General features: G+C 38.0%; 1 protein-coding gene across 1 annotated transcript; it reads right to left on the minus strand.

The window, feature by feature from the left end:
- Positions 1 to 157: 157 nt before the first annotated feature.
- LOC122005793 (transcription factor JUNGBRUNNEN 1-like) lies at positions 158 to 1,638 on the minus strand. Its single transcript, XM_042561000.1, has 3 exons — positions 1,270 to 1,638; positions 880 to 1,181; positions 158 to 790 (listed from the first exon to the last, which is right to left on the minus strand). Exons 1-3 carry the CDS (start codon positions 1,481 to 1,483, stop codon positions 284 to 286), a joined length of 1,023 nt encoding a protein of 340 aa, XP_042416934.1. The 5' UTR covers positions 1,484 to 1,638; the 3' UTR covers positions 158 to 283.
- Positions 1,639 to 12,710: the final 11,072 nt, after the last annotated feature.

The raw sequence follows: 12,710 nt of genomic DNA on the forward strand, positions 1-12,710 counted from the left end.
CATTGTGTACCACGTGAAGCCCTAATTAATGATAACAGATTGAACTGAATATTAATTACAATAATAATATCATCATAAATTCATAATATTACAACAACATTTGCCCAAGCCTTTACGCCGAGAAGTTGCTATTATCATTATCATTATTATTATTTATGTATAATTTATGAGCTACAAGAGAGAGATTAATTGGCAGAGCTTTTAACATTTGATTAATTAGATAAAACATAGCATTAATAATTTGATTTAACTCTATGCGTATTGTTCTCCAGCGCGTCGGCGGTTAGATCACGTTATCGATCTCAAGAACGTAGGAAGCGTATCCAGAATCATTGGAAGGAAATCCAACGTCATCCGCCAAGAACTCAGAGATCCGACCGAGCTCGTCCCAAATGCTGTCTCTCATGAAATCGTTCGAGCTCGGGCTGATCTGTTCATTCATCGTCACCATGGCGGACGACGAGTTCGCCGGGAACAGAGCATGGCCGCCGCCGTTGTTATTGTTGATATAGGTCCAAGCGCCGGCGCCGACGAGGTTGGCGGTAGTTTGGACTTTGTAGGGATGAGGGTGGTTGAGGTGATGATGACGATGGAGGAGTTGCAACTGATCCGCCGGTGATCCACCGGCAGAGGAGGTGCAGGAGACGTAATCGTCGGGGTCGCCGCAGTTGGTAACGCTGCTGGACTCCGTCGGCGACTTCGTCCGAGTAGTGATCGAGGTCTTGTAGCTGCCGGGCTGCTTCTTGTAGGTGGCGCTCCGCTTGAAGATTCTACAGATCGTCCAAACTTCCTGCAAATTTTCATCATCTTCGTCACAAATTCTCATGTTTTAAACGAGATTTCAATACTTAATTCATATTAATTCATTAATTAAATTACCGCTTCTTGCATGGTTGCGGCGTTCTTGGAGGCGGTGGCGGTGGATGCGGCGGGGTCGGGGAGGCGGAACTCGTGCATCATCCAGTCGGTCTTGGTGCCCTTGCCGGCGTGGCCGCGGTAGTAGACGAGGGACTTCTTGAGGCCGATGAAATGGTGGGAGGCGGACTGGATGGGGCGATCGACGCCGGTGGCTTTCCAGAAGCCACAGCCGGTGACCCTGTTCGGTCGGACGCTGTTCCTGTACTTCCTCCCTCGCCGGCAGAAGAAGTACCACTCCTTCTCCCCCGCCGTGATCATGAACTCTGCACTCCAATCACAATTTGTCTCATCAAACTTTGTCACGATCAATCAAATCAAAATCACATCCAGCCGTGAGAATTATTAAATTACTCGGCAAATCCCAAGGCTCGTGCTTGTAGACGTCCATCTCCTTGATGATCTCGATGCTGAGCGGCTTCTTCTCCACCTTCCGGCGGAGGTAGAAGCCAACGAGCTCCTCGTCGGTGGGGTGGAATCTGAACCCCGGCAGCATCACGTCCTCCTCCTCCACCTCCGACTCCGCCGTCACCACCACCTCGTGCTCTGCTTTCGCTGACTTCTCCATATATAGTCAAAACTCTGTTGCAAATACTAACCGTTTCTACTTATACCACTTCTCCTCCTTGGTCGGCGGGAAGAGAAGGCCGGCGAGTGGGTGGAGCTCCGGCGAGGCTGTCGTAGGTATATATAGAGCGGAGAGATGGGGATCCATTAATGTTGCATTGCATGGTGGAAGTGCGCACGAGGAGAAGAGGAATAGAACAAGGAGATGGGGATGGGTGAAAGTGAAAGGGAACTATTTGCAAATTTATTTGTATATATTCAAAATTTAGGGATTTAATTATTAATTATTTTTGTTTTTTTTGGAAAAAAATAATAAAACATGGGGAATATTAATAGAAAAAAAAGGTCATGCAGTAAGCGTGGGATGGATTTCATACAAATCAAGTAGCTTGCGAAATAATCTTTATCTATTTTTTACATTTTAATTTTAAAATATTATTTAAAAAATACTATAATATTTTTTACTCAAACACCATTAAAGTCACAAATATTACATTTGTAAATGAGTAAGTTTAATTAATCATATATCATGTTTAATTTTTGGAAAAAAACCACAAATTGTCCATCTAAAACATTAAAAACTATTTCTATCCGTCTCATTCAACCCTAACACAAAACAAAATTTGGGAAATATATCATCCACATTTATCATAAATGTTAAAATAAAATATAAAAAAATATATTAAATATATTTATAGGTAGCGTACAATACTCTGTTGAAGGATTACCAAATCGTATTATGGAAGAATTAAAGTACACCCAACCCAACCAATCGAGTCAAGAACTAGCCAAAACTCTCAACTTCCACAACTTATTGTATGATTGGTAGGTCAATATGTCACATCAAATCATCAATCCCGATCCCCATCATTATTCATTCACCTTCCTAATTAATTTCTTTAACAAATCATCAAATAAAAAATAATATATAAAACAAGAGTACTCCATTACATTTTTTTATCTTGAAAATATTTTATTATAAGTAGCCCAACTTACTTCATATTATAGTCATAATTATTACATTAATAAAAATATATAATAATTTTAATTAAATTAAAGTAATTTTACTTTATATTATAGTATATATATCAATTTGCTATAAATATTTTAAAATTTTAAGAAAAAGAATGAGATTCTTTTTAAAATGGATGACGCTTTTGATTTTTGCCCTCTATTATATGGATAATGGTGATTTGAGAGAAAATAAAATATTAAAAAAAATAGGAAATACAGGATAATTATGAATTTGTTGTGAATTGATGAGCAATAAAATATAGAAAATAAATTGAAAATAAATGAGAAATAATAAAATTTATAGGGGAAAGATTAAAGGCAGGAACCGATAGCAGAGTTAATTAGGGCATCCACCCACCATTGCCATTGGCAAGCTCAATTAAGCTAATCACTCCTTTTGTTTTTGCAGGGAATTAAATCCTGAGGCATCGAGACGTTTACAGGCAAATTCACACCATGCTTTTTATATTTCCCCTTCCATCATTACTCTTCTTTAATTATTACTGAATCCACATTGAAGCCGGCAAGTCTTGTTCCATCGCACTCTTAATTCCCTTAACTCACTTCACCTCTCCTTTTCAAGATCAATTCATTGGTTGGAACTCGAAGACATCAAAAAATCAAACCTTCTTCTCATTCCACAATTAAAAAATGGCTGATCAGGAAGCATGCACATATATAAATTCAACTGTTTCACCGCACTGTCCATGTTTTGTTTACCAGTATAAATCCTGCACATGCTCGAGGTTAGTCACAATTCAAGTAAGAAGCTTCTTGGTTTTAAACCAACAGAAAACCAAAGAATTCAATAAAATACTGAAAATGAATGACAGCAAACAGTTCTGAATCCAAGTTGTTTCTTCTCTTCTTTCTTTCTTTCTGTCTTTCTTTCTTTTCAGCACAACAACTTCATGCCCTCACTCAAGAGATTGCAGGGCAATGAAAGCCTAAATTCTAAGAGTTACTGCAGCAATAACAATCATGTCTTGATTGCAGACATGGAGAGAAAAGCATGCTGATAATGGCTAAACAATGTCATTCTCTGTAAAAAACAAAAAAGGAAAAAAACTACAAGCTCCATTTCAATGTTCATTCAAAGAAGGTTTCATGGCTTACAAGGCAGCCAGACTGCATTTATAACTTCGATCGTTGCGAGCAACTAGGGTTAAATGGCACTTTAAAGCTTCATTTACAATAACTCTGTACATCCTTGTTGATCAATTCATGGATAAAAATGAAGAGGGCGTTCCTTTTTTATGAATCATCAGAGGAGTGTCTTTTTTGCTTTATTATCAAAAGGGCACTCGCCCTTAATTAATTTACACTTCTCTCTCTAATATATTGTTCTCTGGATTTGAGTTGTTTTCAGACCAGTTCAAGTGATGTGAACCTAGACAGAAGATATTTCAAGAGCCCACAGTAAATTGAAGAAAGTAAGATCCAGATAAAAAAGGAAGAGGGTGCTCAAAGAAGGGAGTTGGAATTTGTCTACCTTCTCGCTGTGCCTCGGACTGTAGCATACTGGTGGAATTTTTTGGGAGCAAGGCGGTGCTCAAGCACACCCCCGCTCCCCCTAGATCAACCACTGAGTAAGAAGGAAAGTCTAAATCGAGGAGATGGGTGAAAAAAAAAATCTTGATTCAATGCTTAGAAAAGCATAAATCTTGGTAAAGAACATGGAAAGTGCTACAACGTTAGGATGGAGGTTGATAATGTTGGAATCCCAAGGTTATTTTGATGTGATCAACAAGTTAGGTTAGGTCTTGTGGTATTTTAACTTTGTGTCTAAGTGTACAGGAGCTTAGGAGCACAGGAGGTCGAGCAAAAGACGCAGCTAGCGAGAAGGACGGCACGGGGAAGAGCCGATGGGCTCGGTGTGTCCGAGAGATGAGGTGCTGTGGAAGAGTATGCAGGCAGACGAGAAGGAGGCGCGCGACGTTTTCGAAGGACTAGAAGTCATAGCGGAAGGTTGTTCGAGAAGGCCGAAAGTTGGGTTCGGGTGATCCCCTATTCCGGATGGCCGAGATCACCCAAGCAAGCGGAGCCGGAGCGGAAGACCTGGACCGAGGCGAGCTGAACCGGAGCAGAGGGTCCGGACCGAAAAAGTCAACGTTGTTGACTTTTTTGGTCTAGGCGCTCGAACCTGGATTTTATCCAAATCGCGGTCAAACGCGATCTATGCGAAAGGGATAAAGTTTTATCCCTTTTTAGGCGCCTGGAACGCTTCCAGACTCCCCGACCAAGGTTATAAATATAGCCTTGGTCCAATAGGCTAATCAGAACAAGCAATTGCATATTCTACACTTGTGCGCTTCTCTTGTCTAGTTTATCTTCTCATTTTTATTTGTACGTCATTGTTGTAAGAGGCTTCTCTGGCTGAAGGAGATCTTTAGTGTACGATTCATTTCTTGGATTAACAACCTCCCCGGTTGTAATTAAATCAAGTCCGTGAACCTCTTCTTTTAGTTTCTTTCTTTATTTAATTATATGCAAGTGTTATTTTAAAAGTTCGAGAAGGATTTTGTTTTTATACTTGTGTAGGACCATTCAACCCCCCTTCGATAGTCGACCACCAATGCGATCCAACAAGTGGTATCAGAGCCAGGACGCTTCAGGAGGACTAACTGCTGATCGAAGCACTAAACAAATGGCTGGACTAAGCATATACCCACCGAAATTCGAGGGGGAGTTCGCCAACTGGAAAAAGCGAATGCAGGTATTTTTCAAAATTGACTTTGATTTACTTTTAATAATGGAATTCGGTTTTGTAGTACCGAAGGGCAAAGAAAAATACTAGTGGACGAAAAAGGAGCAGGTCGACTATATGGCAAACGATAAAGCAGAATTCCATCTGCTGAGCGTCCTTCCGCCACAAGAAGTCAACCATATCGGCAACTACGACTCAGCAAAGGAACTGTGGGAAAAGTTTCTTGATCTTTACAAAGGGATGCTCGAAGCCAAGCTCGCAAGACGGGATTTATTTCACAACCAGCTCACCAGCTTGAGACTTGAAGAAGATGAAACAGTTGTGCATCTGCACTCGAGAATTAAGGAGCTTATCACCAGACTTTCGAATCTCGGAGAAAAGGTAAGTAACCGAGATTCGCTAAGGTACGCACTCAATTCATTTCCTAGAAATACTAAATGAGCATCACTAGTAGATGTTTTTTATATATCTAAGGACTTAGAAACTATTTCCTTAGAAGAATTATTTTCCACATTTGAAGTGCATGAATTGAGATGTGCAGGTACGAATTAAGGAGCCGAAGCACAACATCGCCCTAAAGGCATCGAGAGATAGAATCCTCTCTCGATGATGAAAAAATGATAATGATGGTAAGGCGATTTAAGAAATTATGTAAATCTAGAAAAACTAATCATTCGCAGGGTAGAAAGAAAAGGATGATCCGATGCTACCACTGCAACGAAGAAGGGCACGTCAAGGACAACTGCCCTAAGCTAAGAAACAAGGACAAAGGAAAGAAGCCTGTCCAACGGAACAAATTCAAGACACTAAAAGCGACGTGGGATGATACTTCGTTCGAATCAGAAGTCGAGGCCTTCTCCGGACTTGCATTAATGGCAAGTCATCAAGACGAGGACTACGATTCAAGCTCGCCCAAAATGAGCATCGAGAGCATCGATGAAGGGGGAGCTACGTCGGAAGAAAGCAGTAGTTCATGGGGAGACACGGATAACGAGATCGACAAGGTAAGTTAGGTACGATCTCTTCCTCCCGATAAATTATTTAAGTTTGTTAAATTGTTAACTAAGGATTGCTATAAGTTAGAAAAAGAGATTAAAAATTTAAAAGTAATTCTAGCTAAATCTAGCCGAAGAATTAGACAAATTAAAATTAGAAAATAATGATTTAAAAATACAAGTAGATAACTTAAAAAATCATGCATGTTAACATAATACAAATTTTAGAAAATACAACAATCTAAATTGATATTTTAAATATCATAAGGGGCAAATTAGGAATATTTCAAAAAAGTATGTCCTTGAGAAATTCTTAGTTAATCTATTTGGTTGGAACCTATATTGGGTTACAAAGTCTTGTTTAACCTAAACTCTAACTTAGACTTAGCTTTCAGTGAGAAAATTAAACGTTAAATTTCTTTATGAGGCTTTGTCTAAGAAAGTGGTTGTTGCTCCAATAACCAAGAAGGTCTAGTGTCTCGCCATTGCCTGGAAGCCAAAATATTGAAATAAAATATTTAATTAACTTACTGATAAAATATTAAAATTAAAATTAAATAATGCTTTAAAAAAGTTTTTTCAAATATTTTTTTCTAAAAATTACTTAAAATTCTTTTTAACCGTATAATTTTTAACTTAGAAAAATTTTCTTGCTTTAAATTTTTTGCTTAGAAAAGTTCTCAAAAATATTTATGCTTGCAAAAAAATTTAGAAATTTTTTTTCTAGAATATTTTTCTTGCAAAATTGTCTAAACTTAGATTTTTTTTAAAAAAAAATTCTTTTACTTAGAATATTTTTTCTAAAAAGTATTGAAATAAGTTTTTAAAGTTATTGCAAATTTTTTATGATATCGATAATTTTCAAAAAATTTCAAAGTTTTCAAAATTATTACCCTTAGAGTTTCTCTTGGTACCCCATTTTTTTATGTCATCAAAGGAGAAGGAAAAGATTAAGTCTAGGGAGAGGTAGATTACACTTTTTTTTTTTTTTTTGCACTTTATTGCAATATTATTTGTTTTACTTTTATGCCTATTTACCTTATCTTAACTTAGACTGCTTACATCAAAAAGGGGGAGATTGTTGGAACCCCAAGATTGTTTTGATGTGATCAACAAGTTAAGTTAGGTCCTGTGGTGTTTTAACCTTGTGTTTAAGTGTGCAAGAGCTTAGGAGAATAGGAGGTTGAGCAAAAGATGCAGCTAGCGAGAAGGACGGCACGGGAGAGAGCCGACGGGCTCGGTACGTCCGAGGGATGAGGTGCTGCGGAAGAGTACGCGGGCGGATGAGAAGGATGCGTGCGACATTTCCGAAGGACGAGAAGCCAGAGCGGAAGGTTGCTCGAGAAGACCAGAAGTTGGGTTCGGGTGAGCCCTATTCCAGATGGTCGAGATCACCCAAGCAAGCGGAGCCGGAGCGAAAGACCCGGACCGAAGTGAGTTGAACTGGAGCAGAGGGCCCGGACCGAAAAAGTCAACATTGTTGACTTTCTTGGTCTGGGCGCCCGGAACCCTTCCGGGTGCTCGGACCTGGATTTTATCCAGATCGCAGTCAAACATGATCTATGTGAAAGGGATAAAATTTTATCCCCTTCTAGGCGCCTGGAACGGTTCTAGGCGCCCCGACCAAGGCTATAAATATAGCCTTGATCCAAGAAGCTAATCAGAACAACCAATTACATATTCTACACTTGTGTGCTTCTCTTGTCTAGTTTATCTTCTCATTTTTATTTGTACGTCATTGCTGTAAGAGGCTTCTCCGCCTGAAGGAGATCTTTAGTGTGAGATTCATTCCTTGAATTAACAACCTCCCCGGTTGTAACCAAGTCAAATCCGTGAGCCTTTTCTTTTAGTTTCTTTCTTTATTTAATTATATGCAAGTGTTATTTTAAAAGTTTGAGAAGGGTTTTATTTTTATATTTGTGTAGGGTCATTCAACCCCCCTTCGACAGCCAACCACCAACGCGGTCCAATAGATAAGTCTTTGAACACCAAAGGGGATGTCTTGATAAGTTCTAATTTAATGAAAAATCAACAAGTGAGAGCCTCGCCATGCCTTAGATTGAAACAAGCCAAAAGATACATGTACAATTGCCACCCCCTTTATTTATAGCTATAGGATGACCTAAAAACTCTAAAAGGAAAAAAAGAAAGCCCATTCAGTTAAGTCTGTAAGGAAACCAAGCCGTGTCAAGCTTTGTGATGTTCAAGCTTGTTTGATAAGGTAATCAAACCGAGTTGAGCCTAAAATGAATCAAGCTGTTAAAATGATTGTTTAAGCTTGACTTGGTTTCTTTTTTATGAGTTTGATCTTGATTTGAGCTTGGCTTGAGCTTGGTTCATATAGATGTTATCGAGTTCTCAATTCAAGTTTGTTTAAATGTTTGAAACTTTTACATTTTAAACTTGTTTAATTGATTATTGAACTTGGTAATACAAATTTGTTTATTTATTTTGAAAGTTTCTTTACTTATTTAGCAAGTTGATAAGAGTTTTATTGATGAACATGACTTACGAATATTGTTCACGAACGTTGTTCACGAATATTGTTCACGAATTGTTCACGAACATTAACGAGCTGAACACATATGTATTCAAGCTTGCCCGTTTAGTTAAACGAGTTGTTCAAACTTGTTCATTTAATTAATCTTGTATATATTGAACGAATATAAATAAGCTCTTACCAAGCTGAACACTAAGCTTGTTCATGAACGTTTAATTCATTTATAGCCCTATATTCAGTAAAGGCCTATGTAAACTAATACTTATCCATTTTGAGTTTATGACATCATTACAACTCAAATCAAGGTAAAAATTGAGCTTACATATCAAACATATCTGATCATGTCCGAAAACGGGAGGGTGGGAAACTGGGGATGTGGCTGTTGCGCTGACTGGCTGTAGACTGTGTACCGCTCTGTAAAACAAACAACATCAGTATTGAGCAGGGAAAGGGTCCCTGACATTGGCCCTCCGATGCTCAAGTTAGTCACCAGAAGTGTAGAAGAAAGCAGAGCAACAGTAACGCCAGAGCAAATAGTAATCATGCGTACCTCCGTCGGTGATGGACTCCCCTTTATATAGAGCCCTGGTAGGTGACGTGCATGCTCCTTGCGGTATGGGCACATTCTCTAATGTGTCCTCTGAAGGGACCTGTCAAAAAAGTACCTCTGACACCATACCTTAATAGGGTATGCATATCTTTAACAAGACAGTAGAAGCTTCCGCCGTACGATCCACCTGTCGATCATGACTCATGTCAGTGATACTATATCTCAGAAGGATATCAAGAGATATGACAATGGCCCCGCTGCTTGGCCAAGCGGGGTACTCGCTTGGCCAAGACTCCTCTACTCCGTTGATGGCTAGGTCTCGCTGCTTGGCCGTGCGAGGTAGCCGCTCGCCCGAGATTCTTCCACTCTGTCGACCTCAGCTGCTCTTCCCTGTGGTGACTGAGTGTAGTAGTGTGCTCCTCCCATTCAGACAAGCTCTCCGGTCTCCTTAGGGTCCTGTTGCTCCACACTGAGCGTTTGGCTATCTTATAGTATTATCCGAGCTAGACATTTGGCTCACCCAGACATTTATTGTTGGATTGATGCACACATGAGAGGGGGAGGGGGTGAATCACGTGGTTTTCAAAAACTTGTTTCCTTATTTTTAAAATCATGAGTGCAAACGCAGCGGAAAGTAGATAAGAAATCGGAAACAAAACCATAAGTAAACACAGTCGATTTACTTGGTTCGGAGCCTTTGACGACTCCTACTCCAAGACCTAGGTCCCGCGGACCTACCGATGGGTAATCCATTAAAAACCTTTTCCGGTACCTCTAGAAGAGGGAATCAAGTACAAAAAATTAGAACAAGTGCAACCGACACTTAAAGATCGAAATGGGAGCATTCGTGTGTCATTGTCAGTCTACTGGCCGTAATCGGAAGTCCTCGGAATAGTTGTTGGGCGTAGTAACTTTGCAACAGAGTCGTAGCAGAAGCCTGGAGTAGTCAGAAGCTCAAACAGATGTGCAGTAGCTCGTATATCGGTGTTCTTTCAAAGCCTTCTCGAGACTGCCTTAAATAGGGCTTGGAAAGCGCCTTCTATAGTTGTTGAAGGTGCCTTCAACATGGTAAATTTAATCTTGAGCAGCCCACCACTTATTCGAGACTGCATCCAAAATTTATCCTACGGGAGGCGCCTTCCATAGCCATGGAAGGCGCTTTCTATGAACAGTACGAAAGCGCCTTCACTACTTGAAGGCGCCTTCGGACATTGTTCATTCGAAGGCAAATTTTCTCCTTTGTCCTATAAAATAATGTTGTCCAAATAACCTGCAACACAAGTTTTAGGACAATAATAATTAATAATAAAAAGTAGTAATTAGTTCCTGTCCTCCTAGGATCAGGAACTAGTCAAGGTCTCAATTTAGGGATTCCAAATGAACCTAAACTGGACCGACGCCTACTGTTCCTCAACCGGGACGCGTCCTCACAAGGTCACTCTCCTCTAGTGACTTACCTTAACTTACCAACTTATTAGACATCCAGTCAGCCCATCGACATGTCTAGACTTCATACCAACTATCCGGTCGGCCTGTTGACCTAGTTGGACTTCTTGTCAGATATCTGGTCAGTCTGTCGACCTATCTAGACTTCGTACCAGCTATCCGGTCAGCCCATTGACCTAGCTGGATTTCCTGCTTGATATCTGGTCAGTCCATCGACTTGTCTGGACTTCTCCTGTACACTTAATCAAGTGGTTAGATCACAACAAAATCTAACTTAACTTACTTATTATTCATCAAAATCTGAGTTAGACTGTTAGTGCAAACTGCACCAAAAATCTTTTCTTTTTTGATGCAATGAAAACCTGAGTTAAGTTAGGAAAAACTGCAAACATAAATAGATAAATGATATGGTTTAGGTTATTCGGATTTTAGTGTTTGCTAACTTTTCAGTGTTTGCTAACTTAATATCTAACTCTACCCCTTTGGCATTCATCAAAGGCATGAATAAACAACTAAGTAAAAAAAATGTGCAAGTAAAGTAATAAAAAAAACTTTGACGATAGGATAATTTTTAGGATTACTTGGGGAAGTTAAAAAAAATTTTATAACCATAAAAGCTTTTCAAAGTGTTTTCAAAAATATTTTTCAACATATGTTAAAATACATTCAAAATAGTTTTGAAAACTCTTATCATTTCAAACTGATAAAATATAGAGAACAATTATTAAGAAGCTTAAAAGTGAAAAATAGGTTTTGCAAGAAAGAAACTTTTTCAAAACTTTGCAAAAGTATTTTCAAAAATCTCTTTTAAAGTAGTTTTCAAAAATTGAAATAGGTTTCAAATTGACTTTTTAAAGACATCTTAACATAAATTTTTAAAACACTTTATATCATAATTTTTACAAGGCTAATAAAGTTGAAAATTTCAAAATCTACTAACATTTTTTAAAAAAACTTTAAGAGTTTTGAGCATGGAAAATCTTTTAAAGAGAAACTGTTAAAAAAAAATTTCCACAAACAAAATTTTGAAAATGCTAGGTTTTGCAACAATGAAACTTTTCCAAGAATAAAATTTAAAATACTAAGTGTTGCAACAATTTGTAAAACTCTTCAAAAACATTTTTTTTTAAAAAAAATGGTTTAAAGTAGTTTACAAAAGAATTGAAACAGTTGTCAAATTTATTTTTCAAAACTTATGAATTGAGAAATAACAGAGTTTTTCAAAACATATTTTAAAAAATGGATTTATGAAAAGTACAAGTGTGATTTGAAGAAAATTTTTAGAAATATTTTGAAAATTAATCCTCCCCCTGAACCTAATATTATTTTAAAATAATCTAATCAATTATAAATTATCCTTAACTATCTAACCGCTAGTTACTAACTAACTATCAAAAGATAGTAGTGTTCACTTGGTCAGTTAGGTTAAGTCTTTTTATCCAGTTAGTGTTTGACTAAACTGGATTACCTAACTTGATCACTATGCATTTAGCGCCTAGACTTATGTTGATGCACTGATACATGCATCTTAAGTCCAAGCAATCTGCTTATGCACCTCACCCCTTTCTAAGATTCGTAATACATAAACAAGGTAGCCCTAATGTGTTAGTGAGATGCTCAAGTCCTAAATCTATAGGAACATGCTTTCTATGAATTTGATCTAGACTAAGACTAAAATTGATTTTGAAAATTATAAAAATAAGAGAATTTTGAAAAAAAAATATAAGACAAAAAAATTTACCCTAGAATTTGTAAATTATTTAAAAAATAATTTTAAAAATAGTGGTGCTAGTCTATTAAACACATTCCTAATTTAACAAATAGACTGAAGGAAAAAAATTGACTGTAGATAGTAAGTAAAAAAAATATAATGCATAATAGTGTACATAACATGATTAGGTCTGATCATCATCAGTAGGTGGTGGTGGTAGGGGTCACTCAGGTGCTCGTAGAGCCTAAAGAATCTATTAAAATCTGGTGGTCATGTCATGCCCGAGAGAAGTAAATCCGATGTCA

The sequence above is a fragment of the Zingiber officinale genome, chromosome 7B (assembly GCF_018446385.1).
Source record: "Zingiber officinale cultivar Zhangliang chromosome 7B, Zo_v1.1, whole genome shotgun sequence".
NCBI lineage: Eukaryota > Viridiplantae > Streptophyta > Magnoliopsida > Zingiberales > Zingiberaceae > Zingiber > Zingiber officinale.